The 24,063-nt window shown below is 47.2% G+C and overlaps 1 protein-coding gene across 2 annotated transcripts in view; it reads right to left on the bottom strand.

Annotated features, from left to right (window-relative positions):
* SLC4A4 (solute carrier family 4 member 4) overlaps window positions 1-24,063 on the bottom strand; it is a 125,954-nt gene that overhangs the window by 83,695 nt on the left and 18,196 nt on the right. For both annotated transcript variants that reach the window (XM_059470825.1, XM_059470826.1), the window contains exons 2-3: window positions 13,484-13,557; window positions 2,227-2,406 (exon numbers count right to left, since the gene is read on the bottom strand). In XM_059470825.1, the coding sequence (XP_059326808.1) occupies window positions 2,227-2,406; window positions 13,484-13,557 (254 nt within the window). The remainder of the gene's footprint in view (window positions 1-2,226; window positions 2,407-13,483; window positions 13,558-24,063) is intronic.

The raw sequence follows: 24,063 nt of genomic DNA, 5'->3' as shown, positions 1-24,063 counted from the left end.
ATGTCAGACCAGATTTTGCTTGTTTTAAACCACACAGCCCTCACACCTATTTCAGCATCTGATAGTCCACACTCTCTACTGACTGCCTTACATATACGTAGTACAGCTCATTTCAGCTTTCTTCCAATTCCATTAAAATTGCTCTGCAATATTCCCCAGCTCTTAGTTTCTAAAATTCTTTTGAAACTGAATTTGAGCCACCCATCCCTCAATCAATGCCTATTATGGGATGAAGATTAAAACCCCAGGGTTGTAACTGAGGTTTCTTGCCGGGATTGCCAGCACTGGACACCAGCCTGAACTGGTACATGCTGCCCAGAGAGAAATGGGCTTCTGTCAGACACACTTGTGTGACACAGCTGGTGGGGAGAAAAGAAAGGCATCTCAGAAAGCAAAAGAAAGGGTGTGAAACACAAAATTCAGGTCAGCTCTGAAGACAGGAGTTTCAGAGGAGGAAAAAAGCCCAGGGATATGAGGTAACTTGTAATTCAAGACAGTAATCTGAACTACCCCTCTCCTTTACAGAGCTCCAAGATAACTGAGCCAGCTCATAAAAAGATCTGGCCACCAGCATGAAACAGCAGGTCCCTGCAAGGACCTGGAAAAGTATCCAGATACCTGAGCTGCTGAACAACAGAGAAAAGGGCACAGGGATGGGGTATGAATGCTACTGCATGGGACACCTGGAATATTTATGCAATTCCACTCCAAAAATCTGCAGTGCAAAGAGGTCAGGGTGGAAGAGCCTATGGGAAAACTGCAGATGGAAAGTGATGGGAAGACTGCATTTTCTTACTTGCAGTAATATGTTCTTATCTGCACTTACACCTGCATAGAAAAAACAGAAGAGAAAAAACACCACAAACCCCTCCTCAAATGTCACAGACACAATGATGGGCAAAATGAAAACCTGATGGGACATGAAAATCTGATGGAAGAAATGGGTTTTCAAACACAGGCACACTTAGCCCATGGAAACAATTCCCCTAGGATATGATACATTCAGAAGCAAAAAAGAAATTTCTACAGGCCTGGTAACCTGCATGCTAAAGAACAGAGGTGTAAAAATAAACATTTTATGTTTAAAGTTTAAAACATTTGAGTTCTTGAAGTAATTATGTCTTTTGGTGTTAAACCAACTCCTGGTATCTGAACACTGACAAAAAACCTTCTTTGGGACAACCAGGGAACAAGAGCTGGGAAGAGCAAATGGAATCTGTGACTTGCCTTCCTTTCTAGATGCTGTTCTCTGAAGATGGTAACCAGGCTAAAGACATGACCGATCTGCCTGCCCCATGTTACTGTCTCTATCTATAGCAACTACCTAGCAACGTGACTTCAAAATGAGAAATGAATGTATTTCTTCAATCCAAGATGCAGTTGTATGGATCTCTCACACAGGAAGCATTTTTCCACTTAGAAATGAAGCTCCAGCCATCTGGAATTAGCCTGAATATTCTAAGCTATATCACATCCTGGCCTGGCCTGCTATACACAACCCCATCAGCCTTCCCATCTCCCCCCTGCTCCTACCAAAGCAGCCATCTCCCAGATTTCAGGACAAGTTTGTGGCCAACAGAGAATACAGCAAGGGGAATGCAACCCTGTGACTCTGCACAATGATGGCACCAGCTAAAGGTCACTGTCCTCTGCATAACAATTCTGGTGGGAATAGAGGCACAGGGGATCCAAAACAGATCTCACCTGCCTGTCAATATTTAGACATTCAATCTCTAAAGATACTCAAACATACAGCAAAGCTCCACTTGAGTCTCCGTTTTGTTTTCAAAACCTAAAACTGGTTAATTACCAAAAGGAAAGAAGCTGTTAGCACTGCAAGTTAGTGACACACGAGGCTGAAACCATGGGGTGCTGGAATTCCAGAGCATGTGCACGTCCCAGAGCCAGGGCAGAAGCTGCAATAGATCCACCTAGGCACTGCTCAGTCTTTGCCCTTGCTTGCTATCTCTTTACACACAGTGTCAAATTGCTTTTCAAACATTCAGCCTGTTCCTGCCTGGCATCCCTCAGGGGCCAACTCAGGTGATACAGAGGGATGAAATGTCTGCTCTGGGCTGTGCCTTTTCCAAGCACAGGAGCTGGGTAAGACCACTCCAACCCTGCAACGTGAGATCATTGTTTTTGTGACTCGAGTTCCATCCTCCGTGAGCAGACCCCCTAGAGAACAAAACATTGTAAGGACAGACAAGTGGAAGCAGTACTCACTGAGTGGTTTAAGGATGCTGCTGCTTGTCTCGTCAGTGTTTTCTACATCTGATTTGTCCGAGTAGTTCTCCAAGATTTTCTCCTTTTCTTTCTTTTCTTTGTGCCCAGCTCTTCTTCTGTGACGCCTCCTCCGCCGGTAGCTCTTCGGCACATGGACCCCGATGTAAATGGTGTGGTGACCTGGGGAACACAAGCACACCAACATTAACTTCAGCTCTGTGCAGTGTGGGCACCACGGGCCAGCACAGTTCACACTGCATTTCTGTCAATCCCACAATGGTTTGGGTTGGAAAGGACCTTGAAGCTCACCTCATTCCAAAACCCTGCCATGGGCAGGGACACCTTCCACTAGCCCAGGTTGCCCCAGGCCTCATCCAACCTGGCCTTGGACACTTTTAGGGATGGGGTAGCCACCGTTTCTCTGGGCAGCCTGTGCCAGGGCCTCACCACCCTCACAGGGAAGGATTTCTTCCATATGTCTAACCTAAACTTCCCCTCTTTTGGTCTAAACTCATTACTCTTCGTCCTATCCCTGTTTCACTCCAGAAGGCAAGTGAGATATCTCTGTTAGCTGGCCTAACGTTAATTAGTCCTGTTTTTCTTGTCTCAGATGTGAGCTTGGAGCTCTGTAGCTACCGTTTGGAGAAGTATTTTTATCCTATCATTTCTGAGAGCACATGCCAGTGCAGACTCTGATAACTGTTGTCCTTGTGACTCATTTAAATACAAAAATAAACCCCACAGAAGGCCATCATACCCATTCTGTAATATTGAACAGAGTGCTTTTCAAACACATTCTACACTAATTTTTCCATTTGTTTTACCAAATACACTGGCTGAACTTAACTACCTCATGCCAAATGATTCAGTTTAATTGAAGAGCTTAGACCAACAAAATCTACATCACTTGACTGTGCAGTCCACTGTATAACAAGTGCCAAAGTACCATTAGGTACCTTACACAGGGGCCACTATAGAGGTCCATGCTCTAAGTACCATTAGGGTGTTGTTATAACACAGCAGAGGAGGAAGGACTACTTACACAAGCTCCTATAAACTCCTACTTGACACTTTCTAAAATAAAAATTAACAAGTAACAGAAGAAGTGCCAAATCTCATATGTTGGCTGTAAATCCCAAGGATGCCCTTGCACTGAGACTGGGATTTCAAACCAAAGCACTTCAACTACATTTGCTAATGGTTGTGTCTATTTGTGTCTGATAGAAATGTTTTCTTTTCAGGGCTTTCTGCACTTCTGCCAGCTCGGGATGAATATCCTGTGCTTACAGAAAGCACTTAGATGTTGTCTTCTCTGCCCAGATCATTGAGACATCTCACTGCAAGCTATAAAAGCAGCTCTTACAAAAGTAACTCCTGAGAAATGAGAGCTGGATTCCGTACTTGGGACCAAGTTTGATTTCCCCATTTCAATCCCAGAGTGGCCGAATGGAGAGTTTCAGATGAACAGACTGAGTAAACAAATTCATCTGAATCAATGACCCACAAACTGAACATGTGTCTCTAATTCCTCTTTATGATAAATAATGACTGAACAACTGAAAATTCAGGCACAAAATACTCCATTTCTGTAACTAACCGATTTGCCAATGAAAAACAACCCTGATTTGCCATTTCAAATTCCACACACTCCTGAGGCCAGCTGTGAGGCCTTTATTTTGCATGTTTGCTCATCTTGTTCCAGCCCCTGCCATGGGCAGGGACACCTTCCACTACACCAGTGTGCTCCAAGCCCCATCCAACCTGGCCTTGGACAGTTCCAGAGATGAGAGAGAGAGGATTCTGGAGCTGAGCAGGGTTCAAACTCAGGCAGTGAAATAGTGACATAACAGGGTCCTGTGTCTGCTGCCTCTTGTCAGAATGGCCATCTCCGAGGAATGGGATCACAGTGCAGAGGGAAAGGGCAGAGCCACAGAGACATCTGCAGCAAGACCTCCCAGACAGACACGTGAAGATCCAGTTTAGCTCTTGCGTGCCAAAGGAAACCCAGAAAGCTCTTCCAGCAACTGGAAACATCAGCTTTAACGTGGCAGATGGCCTGAGCACAGGGAAGGGGAGATCTTATCTGAGCACAAGCAGGAGTTGGAGGGTGGGGGTGACCTCAGACAGACAGGGCAGTGGTAGCCCTTCCCAAGGGATTCTCACACCCAAGACTCCATCCAAAAGCCTGATGCAAAAGGCATCTGTATTAAACAACATTCCCCTTTGAATCACTTGAATTCTGTGGTCAGCTCGATAATAGAAACACATCATAGTGAGCCTGCAGTCTTAATACTTTAATATGCTGCCAACAGAACTGGACAATCTCTTTAATCTTTGGACCACGTGTGCACAGCACAGATTTTGGTAATATGAAACTCACTTGTATATACGCAGGCAAACATCTGCATTACTTTGCTGCTTTCCCCTAGTCTGAAGGCAGAGACTTATTTAATGTTCCTTGCTGTGCCCCCACCCCCCCAACCGTTCAGGGTGGCCAACCAAAACACTTTCCTTCTCCATGTACTTGAAGTGTTTGGCATCTGTTTATATTGTTCCAAATGCTGAGATAATCTCCAAGGCTCCCTTCTCAAAGCGCCTGGGAGGAAACAATTGACACATACTCTCAATGCTCTGGGCTCCTGGGAGATTTCCGACTCACCGGGGGAAGCCAGCCTTTCCCATGAGAACCAGTGCCTGAAAACACGTGACACACAGGCACTGCAAGGATCCTGCAGCTGGGGAGGACGGGAAAAACACAACGTGACACACAGGCACTGCAAGGATCCTGCAGCTGGGGAGGACGGGAAGCACGGAGTGCTAAACTTCAGGTAACCCAACCCTGCCCTCTTGCACACCCAGCACGGCTCCTCCTAGCCCTCCCCAGGACACCCACACCCTCTGTGTGCACTGCTGTGTTACACCAGTGTCTGTGTCACAACACTCACACCCCACCTGTACGAGGCACATGCAGAGCTGCAGGTCCCGGTGGCACCTGCTCTCTTCTCAGTGACAGTGGGCTGGGTCTCTTTGGACTTACATGGACTGTAGCTGAAGTCTTTGACTTTTGTGACCACACTAAGAGCTACTGAATAAGTTCACGACTGAGCACCCAGATTTGGAGTTTGGGCATGGGAGACTCCCTGAATCAGCTCTACTGATGAAAACCCCCTTGTGTATCACCCAGCTGAGGTTCTGTGAAATGCAGGACTCCCTCCCTGCCTGCAGGAATATCTGCTCATCATCATCATCAAGGCCAGCTTGGATGGGGCTTGGAGCACTCCGGTCTAATGGAAAGTGTCCCTGCCCATGGCAGAGGGGTGGAATTAAATATCCTCAAGGCCCCTTCCAACCACAACCATTCTGAGACATCACTTGATTATGATCCTCTCCATTTTTAAGCACTAGCTTTTTTTTCAAAAGGGTACTAGGGAATGGTTTTTGCTCAGCAAAACCAAAACTCAGTCACTTGGAGACAGGAGCTGAAAGTTATGGAATCAAAGGACAAAGTCTGCTTGCTGCATCTCAGAAGGAATCCTTTCCACATGACTGGATTCTTGAGACTCAGAGCGTGGTAAGACCAGCCCATAAAGAATCTCACGCTGGCACCTTAGAAGAAAACAAGATCAAAATCTAATATTTAAAAAGGTATAAAGGACTGAAAATAAGCTGAGCATTAGCAGTTTTCACCCAGCCCTTGTTTAACCCTTTAAAGCCTCCTTTGCAAAGAACAGGGAGAGTCACATTAAACCTCATCAGACTGCAACAGGCCCATGTGGTTACTGATGGTCACAAAGCCAAAATCTTCCCCACCAACTCTGGCCAGATATTTTGGGCCACCTGAAAAATGGACTCTGCTCAGGATGCCCCAGCCATGTCACTTAGAGGCTTATGGCATGGGGTTGGAATGAGATGACCTTGAAGGTCTCTTCCAACCCAAACCACTCTGTGATTCCATGAAAGGTGAGACCTTTTCAGCCCATTTTTACAGCCCAGCCATCAGTCTTATTCCCAGATGGAATGGAAAGCCCCAGGTGCCCCCCCCCTCCGCCATGTAACATCTAGAGATCCGCTCTGCAGTCACACCAGAGGGGCCACATGCTTTGTCAGCAGAAGATGGCACAGTTTTGTGCCCAAGGAGGTGCCAGCACACAGCCAAGCCCACAGAGAGAGCTGGCACCAGCCAGGACATGGCCAGGATCACAGCCAGGTCAGTGTGCTTTAGAGCAGCTGCTTTTCCAGCCTGGGGTTCGTGCAAAAGGCGCTTCTCATTTTGTGTGAGAATCAAAGAAAATTAACAATACAAAAAAAAAAAAGCCCACAGCTCAGAAGGACAAATAAATCAGGGGGATGATCCATTTTAAAGGGGAGATACTAAAAGTAGCGCTAATGAGGTCCCAAACTAAGCCCTGCTTAGTTTCAAATCAGCTCAAGAAATAAGAACAAAAGGCCAGGCCATCACGTGCCGGGTGCCCTTAGCTCTACCTGGCTGTAGAGGGCTTTACAGGTGCTGGCAGAAGCAGAGGGGCAGCACCTGCACCCCACCCAGCTGCACCTTCCAGGCCACAAGCTGCTCTGCGCTCCCAGGATGGGATGCACAGCCAGCAGGACACCCCACGCTGGAGAGCCGTTCACACCTTGGCAGAAACAGGGAACACAAGGACCTCCCCCAGCACTGTGCAAGAGCCATGTCCTATTCCCATTCATGCACATGGACAGAGACACTGAGTCTCCAGGGAAAACCAAACCTCTAGACAGGCTGCCCAAGCACAGTTCCCCCAGGTTCACCCACCAGTCCCCACAGGATTTTCAAAACATGCTGGTATTCCAGTGACCAATTTTCCATGCAAGAAAAATCCACCAGTCAGGGAAAATGCAGAAGGATTCACTGAGCACTTTTTGGAAATCTGAACAAAACTGAATGCACTAGTTGGAGACAGATCAAATCCAAATCCCATCTCCTATAAAGAACAGTAGTATGCAATTAACCAATTCTTCTGTGTTCTGGCAGTTTGCCAAGGAGAAGGGTCAGCATGAATCCATCAAGCCATGGGAACAACAACCATAAGGCTGAGCTGCAGGTTCACAGACCTGTGATAAATGTCTCCTGATAAATGCCATCAGGAGATGAGCCTGCCATGAGGGAGAGACAGGAAAGGGCAAAACATAAAACAGAGGCTTCATGAGAGACAATCCTGAGCTACTATGCCACAGAAAAAGGAAAGAAGACATAACAAGATTAGAAGCATCAGGGATCTCTTCCAGTCTACCAGCTCCAACAGAAGAACCCCAAATTCATGGCTTAGATTCAAGCGAGGATCACCATCAGCAAGGAACAGGCAGTTCCTTAACCAAAGAGGGAACTTGTGCAAAGATCATTTCATATATTTGCATTACTGCCCTTTCATCTCTTAACCAGTAGTCCTTGACTGAAATGCCTATGAGGGGAGGGAATGAGCTGTGCAGGGGAACACAGCGGGGAAAATTGGAGACCTTTTTCTCTTTTTCTGTAACACCAGGCTTCTAGCACTTCAGTATCTTCAAAAAGGATTTAAAGCATTAGCATGTAACAAAGCTATAGTTAGACAGAAGGGAAGTCTACCTAGCCATTTGCCTAAAGCTTGCACTCCTCTGTTCCAAACAGATGATCCATGACCCAGACTGGACCTGCCAGATTCCTAACAAGATTCAGACGCCACTCCAGCAAAGATGAGTTAGATCTGAGCAATAGGATGGCTCTAAAAGATGAAGCTCACATAAATTCAAGTAAAAAATATCTAAACAGGAAAAGAAAATAAAATTAGGTCTTCCATTTTCTTCCTGAAGATCCTAGAAACCCTGCTTGTGCAGATGGAACAAAGTCATTCGGGGGGGGTGGCAATGAACAAAGGGGTGGGCATTGTTCAGACAGAACAATGAACATGTGGTGGGGCTATTCTCCCTGAGCTTTACATAAGCCACTGCGAGACTCTTACCCACAGCCCTGTAAGCTGCTTTTCTTTCTCTCTTCTTTGGAGCTGTGAGAGGTTATAAAAGCCACTGAACCTGTCCTGCTGTGATCTGATCTAATCTGGCCAGAACTACTTGGCTTCAATGGAGAGAAGAGTTGAAGAAAACTTGAAGAACAGAGGGCTCCGAGGAAAAGGGCAGAGAAGGGGATCTGTGCTGGACTGTTGGATTTAGCTCTTGGGAAGCACAGTATCTTTGGATTTTCTGGCATCCTTTAAAATCATGTCCCCTTCCAAAATGTTCCAAATGACCACTCAAGAGAACTGATCTTGGCTGAAAATCTTTTCCTATTTCCATCTCATTAATTACCAAGACTGAATGAATTGAGTACCAAGCTGTACTCGACACTCTCAGGCTTTCTCCACTTCTCGTGCTGGCACAGCCAGCTTATTGCTGCCTTACATCAAGTCATTTACCAGCCTCTGAACCCAGACAGCAGCTTTTCTCACTAAGCATGGAGAGGGTGGCCATCAAAAACCTCCTCAGCCTACCCAGCACCCTCAGAGCTAATGCTGATTGCTGACAGCAGAGCAGGAACAGCGACATGACCAGAGCAATATTCCATGCAATGACCTGCTGGACACTGCCAAGAGTAAGCACTCTCCTGAAAAGTGAGATTCCGTGGAGAATTAAAGCTGGAAAGGAAAGAATATGAAGACCTGAAATCTTTCATCAGGGTGTTTCAAAGCTGGGAAGATTTAAACCACCTTTCTTGTTTTTACTTAATTGTGTGGAGCAGCCCTGCGTTCCAAACTCCACCTGCCATTCCCAAGTTCATAGAAGCACAGAATGGTCAGGGGCAGAAGGGACCTTAAATCTCATCTAGTTCCAGCCCCTGCCATGTGCAAGGACACCTTCCACTATCCCAGGTTGCTCCAGGCCCCATCCAACCTGGCCTTGGACACTTCCAGGGATGGGGCAGCCACAGCTTCTCATGGCAACCTGTGCCAGGGCCTCACCATCCTCACAGGGAAATTGTGCCAGATGCTGGTTGCAAAGAGAGCACAAAGGCACTGCCTGAGTCCTCTGAGTTTGGCTTTTGCAGGAGTAAAGCCCATCTCAATTTTACTGAAGCAAAACACAGCCTGGTTTGCTTCTACATATAAATTAAGGGTACCAAAGAATATTAATGAGCACATTCTGTGATCAGATTTTACCTGATTAATTTTTTAATTACATTTCTTTCAGAAGCAATTAAAGGCTTTGATATGAAACAGGTCATCTGGTTACTTCTGAAAAGGAAGGAGGGTCTGCCTACAGTCACGGATCAGAAACAGAGGGTAGGGATGAGAGGAGAAAAAGAAATGCATGTATATGGTCAAATACAGCTCATTTCTCCCACTGTCAGCCTGTTGTTATTACAGGTAAAGATGTTCACAGTTAGCTCTGCCCCTTTAGCCTCTCTCCTCATTGATCCAACCACCAAGGACTAATCTTGGGCTTATGGCATCACACAGCTTTCTACCAGCAAAATGCAATGACACAACCGGGTTGAGAATAGAAAGCAAGGAGGAGGAAAGTGCTAAAATGGAACAAGCAGTTATGGAACATTGTTACAAAATCCCTGGGTTAGCCACTCTGCAGAGCACAACAGTAAATGACACAACCATAACAGGACCCAGAAAAAGTTTCCCCTAACAGCATATTTTCCTGAATTCACTCCCATAGCAGTGCTGAGAGGTGCTATGGAAACCTTTACTTTGCTATCATTTGAAGGCAGGACAGGTATGCTGCTCCCCATTTCCTAACACGTGGAGCTGGGGTGCTCCTCAGGCTTTGCAGTGGAGTCATCAGACTTCAAATCCAGCATCCTCCACCCCACCACAGAGCCAGGGTGGCAGCAAGCCCAGGGGAAGTTCCACTCAGAGAGCCAAGAATACCTTATCTCGCAGGATAAGGTGGGGCTTTACTTTTCCCCTCTTGCAAAATCAGTTATTAAGTAATGTGTTTATGTCACACATACCAGCACTCCTCACAGGGGCATTACAGCAGCACAGTGTTACCTTCAAGGAAAGGAAATTGCAGTGCTCTAAATGAATGGGAAGGGTCCTCTCTCATGGCTCAGGGCAGTGCCTCTTCCTGATTTCCCCCAGCAAAGCCAACTGGTACTTGCTTTCTTTCATGCTCTGCCCTAGACCCAGGCAAATCCCCTGGCTCGCCAGGTCACGTTTCTGGGCACTTCTAGCCAAGCAACTCCTCCTAACTAACATGCACTGAATCCACCTCCAAGCCCTCTTATGGATCCAGGCAGCAGGGAGGAGCTGAAGTGGGAGTAATTTCCAAATGTCAACAGCTGATATCACAGCAACACATTCCAGTGTAGGACCAGGGTGAGGTGCCACCTGAGGGACGGACTAAACACTCCCTGGAAACAGGCCCAAGGGACATAGTTCTGTCAGGTATGAACAGTTTCTGTTAACACTACATTTACTCAGTGAGGGCACAAGGGACAATTTTCTCACCCTGAAAATGTCTCAATGGCTTCCCAAGTAGAAATGCCCATTTTTATCCCTCCTTAAAAAGCCAAGTCCTTCCCTCTCCCCCACACCACTACATAATCAAATTGGTGGGTGATGAGGTTGGAGTTGCTATCTCCATCCCACAGACATAACCTGTGAGCATCACTGACAAAGTGAGCCATGCTCCTCTCTTTTCCCAAGGAACACACCAAAGAGGGATGCTCAAAGCACCTTCAAAATTCTGTCTTCGCCTCTTTGAACTCAAAGCAACTTAAAAACAGCAAAAGCAGCCTGGTTCCAAGGCATATTTTAATGATCTGCTGGAGAGTCTTTCCATTCTCTCCTGCTAACTCCTGCTGCCCTATCTCTTCTGATAAAGGTTACAGCTCCCCTTCCCCTCATGGAAGGAAAAGAAACAATCTCCTCTCTGCTCACTTTCAGTGAAATTAAGTCTCTTGACAGACATTCTCCTTCCTTAAAACACCCCACTGTAACTGCAGGAATCTAACAGGGACTTAAAACATCTGCACCAAGTACCAGCCAAAGGTCTGCAGCCTGATATCTTCGCCCTTCCACTGGATCTTACACTAACAGAAGGCAGGGTGAGATTAGATTAGATACTGGGAGGAAATTCTTCCCTGTGAGGGTGGGGAGGCCCTGGCACAGGGTGCCTAGAAAAGCTGTGGCTGCCCCATTCCTGGAACTGTTAGACAGGCCTTGGACCAACCAAGTAGAAGGTGTCCCTGCCCATGGCAAAGGGCTGGAATTGGAGATCAGTTCCAACCACAACTACTCTGTGAGTGTCAGCTGATCCCACACATGCAGACCATGACTGCACCCAGGGTGCACATTGGATACACACACTCATTACACACACGGATCTCTGCAGAGAGACAGATGTAGCCGAGGACACACAGAGAACTGCAGAAACAGTGAGGCTGGAAACATGGAGACAAATAAGATCTCTCCAAAGTGCCAAAGCCTTTAATGCCTACAGGCACTTCTGCAGTGCCCCAGATTGCCAGGCACGCCAAGAATTCCAGGCTGTCCCACTCAGCACAGAGCAGAGCGGCTGAGCAGCAGCTCCCTGGCTGACCCACCCATGCACCACACGTGCCCTGTGACCCTGACAGATGCCTCAGCCTTGAGTCCTTGGGAAATTTAGCTGGGCTGCTCCCAGGAGCCTGGCAGGAATCACGGGCTGCCTTCAGCACCCCCGAGGGAATGAGCTGGCTGCACAGCCCCAGGGCTCTGCGGAGGCTCAGCCCAGCAGCTCCAGCTCCCTGTCGAGTACAATTAGAAGCGCTTGTTTCACCTCCGCTCCTCATTCCCCCAGCTGGTCTGTTAACCCAGCTAAACCAAATGAGGATATCTACATTGGAACAAAGGATATGAACACACCACAGCCACAAATACTACTTCAGGCAGTAACCACATCCCCTGCAGACAGTCAGAAGGACCCTCCTGCGCTCATCACCAACCACCACTTGTATTTTACTCCGGGAACATTACACGTGGCCCTTGCGCCTCAAAACAACACGTAGCAACATTCAAGACAGTAAAACATTAAAAAAATATCCTCTCTCTCCCTCCTCAAATGTTTCCGCTATGCCAAAGTGTCAATTATTCCACAAGCAAAAGGCTAATACAAACCTTACCCTGCAGACAGCAAACAGCCTCATTAAACCCAATACGATGATTTATAGTGGCTGAGCACAGATTACTTCATTCCAGACAGGAAGAAAACACAGGCTTTTTGGTGGAAACGACTGGCTTGATTTGCTGGAAGTGCTCTAACTCCTCTTTATAGAGACTATTTCCTCTCCTACTGCTGGATCCTTTCCTGTCCGTTACTGGTGACAATGACATGGCTGTAACTCTACACCTTTCAACACATTTTCAATTGAAAAGCCACAGGCATTTGTTTGCAAATAAAGAAGTTAGAATAAAAGAATACCCTGAAGTCAGGAGGGGAAGGATAGTTCTGCAAGGTGAAATCCTCTCCCTTCTAGGTTAAGTCCTATCCTATCCTGTTCTCCTCCTTCCCCCTTACTAGTTCATCAAGACAACAGACAATAAATCCTCAGAAAATGAGAAAAAGAGAATTTGCTGCCATTAACTCAGTCCTATCAGCTTCATCATTTTCCATGAAGAAACTTGAAGTAAACTCCTTTAAATTCTTTTTACCTTTGGGATTTCACAACATTTTTAGTTAGAGAAAAAGCAAAAACACGTCCAAGGGAGTCTACTTTTTCCCTATAAAGTGAGGAAGTTGTTTTCTCTGTTAAAAAATTCTCCTTCAAGGGAAAATCATTCCCTTTATGCCTCCCAAGCATAAAAAATAACCCAGGCAAATGCTCACTTCCTGCCTTAAGAGCACCCTGACACTTGGTACAAATTCTGCTGGATTTCCCACTTGGCTTCTCCAGCTGCCTCCACATTTCCAAGCTCACAACTGCAGTGCTGATAGGCAAGCACTGCCAAATAGCTCTATTCACAGAGGAAAGCAAAGCAAACAGCTCTGGTGCTTCCCAGCCATTATGCAGGGCACAGCAACCAGTACTTTGGGGGAAGAGGAAGCGTGTGCCAGCAGCACACAGCAACGTTCGCTCCCCAAATGGAACTGAGGATTTCTCTAAAAAGTCACCTCCGCCCCGACCAAGCCTACCCGTGTTTCAGTCAATTTTAGGATGAAGTACTGGGCAAACCAAAGGCACCCCGGGTCTCTGCCCTCCTACATACAAACACCAAAGCAAAGGCACCCTTCCTCCCCAGCAGTCCAAGTCTCTTACCTTCCACTTCTTCTTCATCACATACATGTTTAAGGAAGGAAGCCCCTCTATCCAGTACTGCCTCGTCCTCCATCCTATAGTAATAGAAAAGAAAAAAGGAATGCTCAGACTTCTCCTGGAGGGAGCTGTTTGAACCAGCCCAAGTCCTGGGCAGGTTAACTTGCAAGCTGTTGTTCATGTTCCTGTGGGCACTCCAGTCCTCCTTCCAGTGCCTGCTGTTCCTTCATAGAGCTCCTTTCACATGGCGTTCACTTTAAGCTGGCCTCACGTAGCTCCGATTCTGACCTTGAGAGGACATCAGTGGTGACAGGTGTGAACAAGGTAATCCCAGCTACAAGTCTTTGGGGGCTTTCCTGTTTCTTGTGTCTGGCTTTTGCCCCTCCTCCTCTTTTCTCCAAAAGGTACAGCCACACAGGCAGGCTTGGGGCTGTCTATGCAAGAGCCAAGAGTTGGTGGGATGGCAGTTTGCCTCTGATGCTGCCCCAGCGGCAGAGGGAAGGGAGCAGGCACACTCCCCAGGGCCACACGTTCCAAGAACAGCCCCTAATAGCAGCAGCACAGCACACTTGTCTGCTGGGAGCCCAGCTTGTGTCACATGCTGGCCTTACAGAAATCTGACATATGAGGATTATCCCAAGACCGAGCTACAGTAAGTCAGATCATCACAGCAGTCATTTATGTGTGTCACCCATTCATTCATCCATTTGGGGAAGGGTTTTAGTGGTTGCCCTCCTTCCCCTCCCCTTTTCTCTCCACCTCTGATCTGCCTCTGTGGACAGCAGAGACTCCTAATTCCACGCTTCTGCCATCGCCGTGCTTCTGCAGAGCTGCCCACAACTCCTGCTGCTGTGGCTCACCCACAAAACCAGACCCTGCCTGCGTTCCAAGGGTACATCTGCAAATCCACTCTTGACAAGCAAATGCAAAAATAATAAAATAATAATAAACAAAATTGGAACTGTGTTAAATAATCTCCTTAGAGGCTAAGTACACATTTGCTGCTCACTACTGGGCAGTTGCCATGGGAGCTTTCCATCCTAATACAGCTGAGACCAAGCTGGTCACTTGTTTTCATAGTAAAATCAGCCATAAAACAACACCTTTTCCTTATATTTCCTCAGGGGAATAGGGACAAACTCAGTACAGAGTGAGACAAGGCCTTCAAAAATTCTTCCCATCCATATGCTTCCATTCAAGATCCTCTGAGAGCTGTAGCAGCAAACACCTGCAGATTTTCTTAATGGAATATTCAAATTCAGGAGGGTATAAATGCTGAACAGATGAATCCAAGAGTCCAGAATGCCTTAGGGTGTCTACCTTGCATGCCCAATGCCTGGCTACCTAACTAGAAAATAAAAAATAAGACTCAGCCACAAAAGGAAGAACCAGAGTCCCATTTCACGAAAGCAGTACCTCAGTAGCCACTCTCCCACCTCTGTCAAGTTTTCCTTCACCGCTTTAGCCAGCTCCTCCTTCACACAGGCTGTTTCTGACTGAACTCCAGGAGCCAGAGGATTTGAAGCAGAAATTTCCCTGAGCTAGGAAAGGTGCCATTCCCCAAGCAGCTGCTGGCTGGGTGCAAAGGGGTGGGACGTGCTCCCTGTCAGCACAGCACACCAAGCCAGCACTCAGGCACACACCAGCCTCCCCTGAAAGCTCCAGCTCTTTATTAAATTATTTAAGGCTATTTACACATCTTTTCTAATGCAACAAAAGGGAACATATCCCATGGATACCCTTGCCTGTTTGCAATGATTGTACAGGAGCAACCCTGCATTTTTTAAATTATTTTTTTCTACAAAGCAGCACAGTAGCTCCTTGCTAGATACTCAACTGGAAACATCTGGAATAGATAGTACTGGATTTCCAGACCAAACACAAACTACAGGACTAGTTTATTCCTCTGTAAAGTCTGTACTTATCCTGGCATTCAGCTCCGTTCCCTGGGCACCCACACACATGCAGGTGTGTAACACACCTGTGTGTCCCACAGCTCTGCCTAAACCCTGTGTGTCCCAAGGCCAGCTCCTCCAGCCTAGGCAGCATGAGCCCAGCCATGGAACAACTGAGAAGGAGCAACGTGGTAGAGCAGAGAAAGGCAAAGGAAGGGAGTAATTTCCACTGCATGCAAGGGATACAGGGCTGAGAATTCACCAGTTGCCATCTCCCTGGCCAATGTCTCCTCATCCTTCCCATGACAGCAGAGCATCCTCTCAAGCATCACTACAGCAGTGGGAATGTCCTCCACTTTCCCAGAACATCACTGTGCCAGCCTGGAATGGGTTTATCACATTTAACAGCCATGCTTTTTTAGCTCCAGAGGGCTAGAAAACTGCTCAGCACGGCTGATGCTTTCCCTGAAACATGTATCCAAAGAAGCTGGGGGGTTTAAAGGGCCAGGAATAGAGCTTGGGTCGCCTTGGCACAGTGCCCCGGCTCTAATCCACAGGAGTTTAGTGATTAGACTCCAAGCACCACCTCCCTTGACTTGGTCTTTTCTGCCCTTCTCAGATTATCACAGGATTTCTGTGGGCCAAAATCTAGCAAGAAAACATCCTTTACTGATTTGCATGGGGAAATTATTTCAGTCTCCTGGAATTTTTCAAATACCGTGAAATGGGAGTTGCAAATGAAGAAAGAGAAAAAAAAAATAGTGATGTGGAACAACAAGTAAAGGTTCCCTTGAATCTTCAGGGGGAAGTGGCAGGCAGACTCCTGTTCGTGAAGCACTGCAGCAAGACCACTATCCCATGGAAGACACACATGGACTGGAGAGAAGAAAGCATGGAAAAAATTTTAGGGCCTCTGAAAAGAAATGTGCCTTCAGTTAAGCCTGGTTTACCAACTCCTTGTTGGAAGGTAAAGGAGGTTCCAGGCATTTCTTGTCTAGATCCACATCCTTGTGACTGCTGCTGCAACATTTTGGAAACAAACCTAAAAACAAATTTAAAAATATTGGGCTTCTATTTTCAGGGTCTGACAGAATATGCTCCAGTGAAAAAACACGAACTGCTTGAGTAACTGGCCTCTCTGGGCCAATGATTAGATCAGTGCCAAACATTTTTAGAAATGATGTTATGTGTCAATAGCATTTGATCAAGAGTCACACACGGCCAGCAGCAACTCTGCTCTGCCTGAAAAGCGCCGGCAGATCCAGCTCACGGAAATATTCTGCCCAGCTACTCAGCAAGAGCAAGACCAATTTAGTACTAGCAGAGATCCTGGACTTGCTAATGGATGCGCTCATCTGCCAGCATCTGTTCTGCTCATCACAACATGAATTCTTCGCGCGGGTCTCTGGCTGCAGCACCAAACACTCTCACCGCATCTCCCAGGCAGCGCAAAGCAGCGCGTAACCTCGGAGTTAGCGCTCTCCGCGCCAGTCCCGGCAGCGGCCGGCCGCCAGCTCCCCCGGGAGATGGAGTGCTGCCACCGCCCGGCTGCTCAGCTCCACAGCTGCCAGACTCGGAAGGCTGAGGGCAGGAGAGAGGGAAAGTGGTGTTTGGCGTAAATAAAAAAGACTGATGTGGCAACACGAGATGTTGCGCGGAGTCACAACTCGCCGCCGTGAATCAATGCCTGACGGAGCTGTGGAGCCAGAGGGGAGAGTTACTGCTCACTGATAAGCTTTTACGATTCTGCCCATTTCCAACGGCTTTTGCAATCAGGAAGAAACCCCAGCAAACTCTGAACTGCACAAGGAAAAAGAAATGGAGCCAGTTCCGTAACTGGAGCAGCGTAACACAGAGCCGTGAGAAAGTCACATTAGAGAGCAGCCCAGCGAGCTGGGGCGTGGAGGGGATCAAGGGGCTGAGGGAGGAGGGAGAGCTCCAGATCCCAGAGCAACAGCACGGGCAGCAGGGCTCCCGGCGGATCGGTGGGAGCTGCCAGCCCATAGGGGGCCTGCCCAGCACAGCACCCGCTGTGCCACAGCTCAGCCAGGCAGGTGTGGGGAAGCTCTCCACTCTCCCGGGAAAGGCAAGGGAAGAAAGATCTTCCTGAGCGTGCAGAGTCAACCACCTTGTCTGTTTCACAGAGCACAGCACCAGTGACCTGTCAAGACTGACTGTTTTCCTCAGAAAACTACCACAACCAAAGCAGAGTGGGAAGGCATGGATTGAGATGCTGCGGGAGAAAAGACAAATCCAAGCGGATGGTGCACGGGGCATCGTGGGCTGAGCTGTTTAGCAGGCCCCAAATCCCACAAGGTTTACCCCCAGATCTATCACATACTGCTCCCCCACACCACATACCCCCAAACACAAAAGGAGAGATCTGCTCTGGTAGGAAACATTCACAGCCCCACACTGCTCCCCTCAGGTGTAACCAACACAACTTGTGACAACAAGCATCATCCAACCTTCAACCACAGATGGATCAGCCAGACCTGAAGGCTCCCATGGACAGGACCTGGACCTGAGCAGAGAGAAGAGCCACCAAAGGCTTCCCTGCCAGTGACACCCAGTGCCGTCACCAAGCCACCCAGGTTAGATGCCAAGTGCAGGAATGAGTCAGCAAGCCAAACAGGCTGCTTCTGTCAGCTGGCTGGGGGGAGACAGAGATAACATTATTCCTTCTCTCTGCAACCTGTGAAGCATTCAGACACTGCAATTGTAGTGGCCAAGTAAACAGGAAACCAGGAAGGAGACTGGGTCCCAGCTGATGCTCTCACAGCCCATATGCAAATGTGTGAATAAACAGACCTAATGTGACCAATTCCTTTTAAGGGCCCTGATGTGTTCTGGTTTTCTCACATACCTGCATATGGGCTTTATCACATAGAAAAAAAGAGCTTCTGCCTACACTCAGCACAGCCTGGTTGATGCACTTTTGGAACATGTTGCCAAATTTATCCTGGATGCATTTTCCCCTGTCAGCTCTAAAGCTGCATTTATTTACAAGCTTTCTCAGCAAAAGGCTGTACTCACCCGGAGCAAAGCAGGACAGAACCCTCTGCTTTGCACACAAAGAACTTGCACCCTAATATTCATAAACCAAATAAATTCCCGATTAAGTCATCTCATTAGGTGAAATGTTTCCCTTTATGGAGGTGTCCTCAGGGATTGAAATTAAGTCCCATGACAGGATTTAAATAGAAGTCTCAGTTCTTGACCAAACCTTGTTTTCAAAAACTCTTACAGACTGGAACGTCAGGAACTCTAAATGTTTTATCTCAACTCACAGGTGAAGTCTGTGAGAGCACCTTCCTGAAACCAAGATAAGAACCATTTTAATTCATGATGGCAAAATAAGTTCCATCACCTGGATTTCAATTTTGATCTCCGGCAATTTCGGAAGAACTCCTGAAGCTGGCTATGTTCCAAAAATTAAGTAACTACTAGGAAAAGCAATTAGGAGTGAATGAAGTTACAGCTTTCTTCTGCATAAGTAATAAAGTAACACTATCAAAACATAGAGGAATACAAGAGGAACTGTCACTGAATGCAGGGCAGGTGTAACAGCTGAAGCCTTTGTTTCATTGTGATTACATGACTTACCATAAAATGACATGACTATTTAAACTGGTGAAGTCAGCTGCCTCTTCAGCTGACTTCTGCAAGAACAAGGCTGCCTTGCACTCCAGCTTCATTTGAGAACTGCAGGATCTCAGTGCAAGCCCCTCTCCAGGACAGGGTGAGCCTCTGCTATCAAGCACCTGGCTCCTGACACATCCATCTGCTGTGTTTCATGGAGCTACAGCCAGGAAAAGGTACAGAGACAGCCTGTAAGGAATTCGAGCTTGCTCTTTGGCAGGAGCTTTGGGAGATGGAATCAAATGAGATGAATCCACAGGAAGAAGTGATTCTGGACTGCAAATATTATGAATGTATCTGCTTGAGGATAACATAAACCATACATTTTTGTAGCTTTGTTTTCTGGAAATAGAAATCACCAAAAAAAGATTTCTCTAGAGGCAGAGAGACATCAGGTTTTAAACCTAAAAGCAGTAGTGGATTTTTCCTAAAAAATATTATTTCAAGCCAGCCTGTGGCATCTGAACTATTTTTGGCTATTTATTACCGTGACAATGTCATGTCCTGCAATATTTTTGTTGCAGTTTTATGCCTGAGAGGCAACTTCTTACTTGACTGTGCATCTATCTGAAACTAGGGCTGGTTTGTACAGTAGCTGCTCCTTGTTCCAGGCTCCTGTAAGAGCTCTTTTTGAGGAATCTGTGACTAAGTGTCCTGTGTCACACACAGGAGCAAGTACCATGGGCTAAGAAGCAGAGCAATGTTTCAAGTGTGTATTTTACATCAGCTCAGCACACAGCTTCCAAAGTATAGGAGGTCTGGATACACCTATAGAGAAACCTGGACAAAGAAACAGCAACTGCAAGAAACTTCCAGCATCTGCTGCATATTGCTCACCTGGAACCTCCAAAAGCAAGGCATGGGAAGCCTGATCCTGAGGCAAATTCCCAGCTATAAATGAGGATGTTAGAGTGGGCAGCCTGGTCCTGTGACTAAAAGCAAAGAGTTATCTGGACTGGGTGGTGCTGGGTTTAAGTCCATTTCCCACTGAGCAAAGGAACAGGCAGTGTGTACAATGAGGGGTGGGGCAGCACACACTGGCACCACTCACCCAGAGCTGCTTTTCTCCAGGGAAATCAACCCAGCACACTCAATCCTGGCTTCCCAGCAAGCACCTAGCTCCTGCACTTGTCCTCTCCTGTGACTGCTCTGGGGGGGAAAAGTTCTCCATAGCAATCACACCACACAAAAGGTGTGAGACCAGCCCATAGCTTAATCTCTGGAATTACAGTCTGAAGCTTTTCCCTTCCCTCAGGCTTCAGACTGTCAAGTGCACAACTCCTGGAGTTGCATATTGTCCCACAAACCACTTCCAAGATGCTGAAGCCCCTCTAAAAGCATCACAAATCTCTGGACCACTGATGGTAACATGGGCACAGAGCATGTGCTGGCTTCCTGCTGCAAGGAGGACAGGCAAGACCTGATCCAGCACAATCCAGACTTGAGCTCTGGCTGGCAGAGGCAGAAAGCCTGGTTGTATAAAACATTTTGGACACATCTGAAGCAGCCAAGGGAGCTAATGCACTCTCAGCACTTCCCAGAGTGCAGGCACAGCGTTTCTGATCCAGTTCTTGGCATTCTGAAGCGATATGTGGATTCACAATATGCTGGTTTCAAAAACATAATCCAGCATCAAGGATATTTTTAACATGGATCATTTTGGGAATCTGCTTAACCACTCGCATGGTGTTACACAAGCAGGAACTCCTCAAAGTGCACTCATCCCAAATTATGCAAACTTTACCTGGTTACTAGATGATGGTCTCTATTAAAACTGCAATTCTTCCACCTTGGAGCAGTTGTTCCAAAGTAAGAAGGGATGTGATACCACTTGAGTTCACCTCCAAAGGAGTGTGGACAGAGAACACAGCTGTAAAATTTAAACAGAAGGGCAAAGCCATCCAAACCAAATGTCAGCACACACACAAGATTCAGGCAGAAGACAGGACTCCAAAAATATTAGACAAGGAAAAAAACGGTGGGCTTTGGACCTCATCCTCACTTGAGAGCCAACTGCTCTTCCAGAAGATTTCATAGTGACTATTCCCAGGGGTGATGAGACAAAATCTCTGCTGAGGAAGGTCACTGGCATTGGTCCTGGTGTATGCATCAAATCCTAATTCAATAATAGTCACTCAAAACTAATGCAGACCTGAGAGCCAGAAACACAAACAGCCAGATTTCAAACTAAATGCCCTTCTTGCCTTCACTGGCTGCACTGGGAAGAAAAAAAAAAAAAAAAAAAAAACCAAAAAAACAACCAAAAAAAAACCCCACACAAAACCAACCTAAACCCAAAGGAAAAAAAACCAAACCAAAACACAAAAAAACCCACAAAACCACCCCAAAAAACACAAGCCAATGGAAGCTTACTGAAGATAAAGAAATGTTTCCTGACAGAAAAGGAGAGAGGGAAGTGAACTGCAAAACCAAGTTATTTTATAACTTGAGGCTGAACTGAAAAAAAGAATTTCACCACTTCCACCAATTTAAGGTCCAGTCAGAAGAGCGTCAGTCACAGCCCAGAGCAGCACAGACCCAGGTAGTCATTCTGTCTCTCAAGAGTGCCAAATGCTCAAGAAAACACTGATTACACCAGCACAAGCCACACAGCCAGGAGTATACAGGTCCTTCACAAGATACCCACAAGGATCACAAGCAGAAACACAACTTCAAGTGACAATTCCCTTCCACATGGCCAGAGATGGCGCTCCTGCTCCCAGGAGAGCATCTGCTGTTGGATCAACAATATGTGTGGCGCCGGGCTATCACTAACCAGTGACATTACATATTTTAGCTACATGCAGGAAAACTTCCCCTCCTCCAAATTTCAAGTGGTACCAGAGGGGCAGGTTGGTAGGAAACAGCTGTTCCAGAGCGCCAGCATCCACTGGGATATGACAAAGTCTAGGGGAACCTCACTGCCATGGCCACTAGCCCACAAAGAGTTCATCCACACAGCCACACACTTGAGACTGCCTGCAGAGACAGCAAAGGGGAATTTTGTACACTTCTAAGGGAACAGGTCACCGGAGCATGGAGCACAGCATCACCTTGGGGTGGCCCTTGGCCCTGGGTGCACGCAGCCCGTGAGAGCAGGGCGTCGTGCTGACCCACCCGGCACCTGAGCTGGGGCGCGTGACGGCAGCGAGGAACAGCCAGCCTGTGATCCCTACACCCAGCCCTGCAGACAAATTAGCGATTAATAAGAGCCTGGCCCAGAGCACGCAGGGCACATGATCGCGTTCTCATGGCGTTAGTCAGTAGCGCAGCGACACGGGCTCCTCCAGCAGGACACCGGCTCCAGCAGCACGAACATGATGCAGCATAAAAACACGCTGCTATGAGCAGACAATGCATGATTCTGCATAAGGCAATCCATTTAGCAATGTTCAACCCACCTCACCAGCAAAATGTGTTTGCTTCTGGCCGGCATTTTGCTCCATGGGACAGTCAGGTTCTTAATTTGGTTCTCAGTGCCCTAAAGCTGGGTTTACTGTATCTTCCAACCACAGCCAAGAGCACAGAACCCAACTGCTGAGCAGGCAACTCCCAAGTTTTAACAAGACTGTCCTCTACATGACATCCATTTAAGGGCAGCTCAAAATAGACTTATTCATTTCAGCCTAAAACAAGACTGTGAAGAAAACAACAACCCAAGAGCTGAAAAGTCATCTCTTGCCAGAAAGTACTCACAGCTACTTCTTCTGAACCCCTTCCTTGTGACCCATCAATGTTGTCTGGAATAAAAACTTGTGGGACAGAACTGGTAGGAGCACAGCAATGCTGATAAGCAGCGCTGCTGCAGGACGTCCTGTGGTTTCCAAAGTAACCTAACCATCAGTATAAAGGCTACTGAGTTTGGACAAAAAATCAAGCAGACTTTTGCAAGGGAAGAGAAAATGAGACTTCAGCATCAGTCTTTCTTTCAGGGTCTGGAAAACTTCATCTGTCCTAAGGATGGATTATGAAAAAAATCCTTCTCTGGACAGATAAAACCTCAAAAATTAAGAACACTTGCATCTTCCTTTACCAAAGGAAGGCTGCTCAGCCTCCTCTGCTGCCACTTACACAAGTTTGTCACTGCAGTGAGCTGCTCTCCCTGCATGGCAGCTGGCTCCTTCTGACTCCAGATCATTAGTCCATAAACATGAACTTCCCAGGCATTCCTCAAATGTTCTCTTCAGATTTCCCATGTGCCTGTACAATTCAGCCCTTTACCCATTAGGGTTTCAAGCAATAGTGTTTTGACATGAGTGGTGCTATAAAAAATATTTTATAGGTCCCACATTCTCTCTCCTCTTCCTCCAGAACTCTGTATAAAGCAAGAGTTGCTACTTCTGTTTTAGGAACTATAAACTCAAAGGCATCCTCAAGAACCACAGCGAATGTAACGTTCTGTGCTGCTCTGCCTGGGGTACAGCTCATTTTCTTCTCAATATCTAGTAGGGGGCTATGGTTTGGATTTGTGCTGGAAACACACAATTCACAAATGGCAGTTGACCAGTGTTATTGTACCTGTTGTAGAAGCAAGCAAGCAGTGGTACAGCTGGGGTTAAATCAGGACACTCCTTTTTGGTGTCCAGTACAGGGCACAAAGGGTTCAAAATAACAGCAGATTTGACTGGAATGTGCTAGGTGGAATTCACAGCTGTCATAGCTGTATGGATACTGATCAGGAGGCTCCTGCCTTGCCATGGGCACACTTGTCTGGCTGCATGGGGTGCCTAGAGGTTGTCAGGGGCAGCTTTTGCTTTCGGTGCTCCCGTGGTGCTTATCAGGCTGCTCTGCTGGGCCTGGGAATGCTCTGATAACAGCAGTGACGACAGCGTGCCTGGGCTGACGGGGCACAGCTCAGGGCTACTCTGCTGCTGTCCTGGGGAGGCTGCAGCTCCAGTGGGAGCTTGGGCCAATGGGCTGTGACCTGTGGGAACACCCCAAAGGATAACTCCAGGCTGGAGAAGGTACGTCTCAAAGGATCTGGCCAGGCCCACGCTGCAGCAGGTACACCTCAAAGCATCAGTGGCTGTGCATGAGGACATGCTG

Source organism: Ammospiza nelsoni, chromosome 4 (assembly GCF_027579445.1).
Source record: "Ammospiza nelsoni isolate bAmmNel1 chromosome 4, bAmmNel1.pri, whole genome shotgun sequence".
In the NCBI taxonomy this organism is placed as follows: Eukaryota; Metazoa; Chordata; class Aves; order Passeriformes; family Passerellidae; genus Ammospiza; species Ammospiza nelsoni.
Note: the sequence above shows the minus strand (reverse complement) of the source record. Positions and strands in the feature narration are given on the sequence as shown.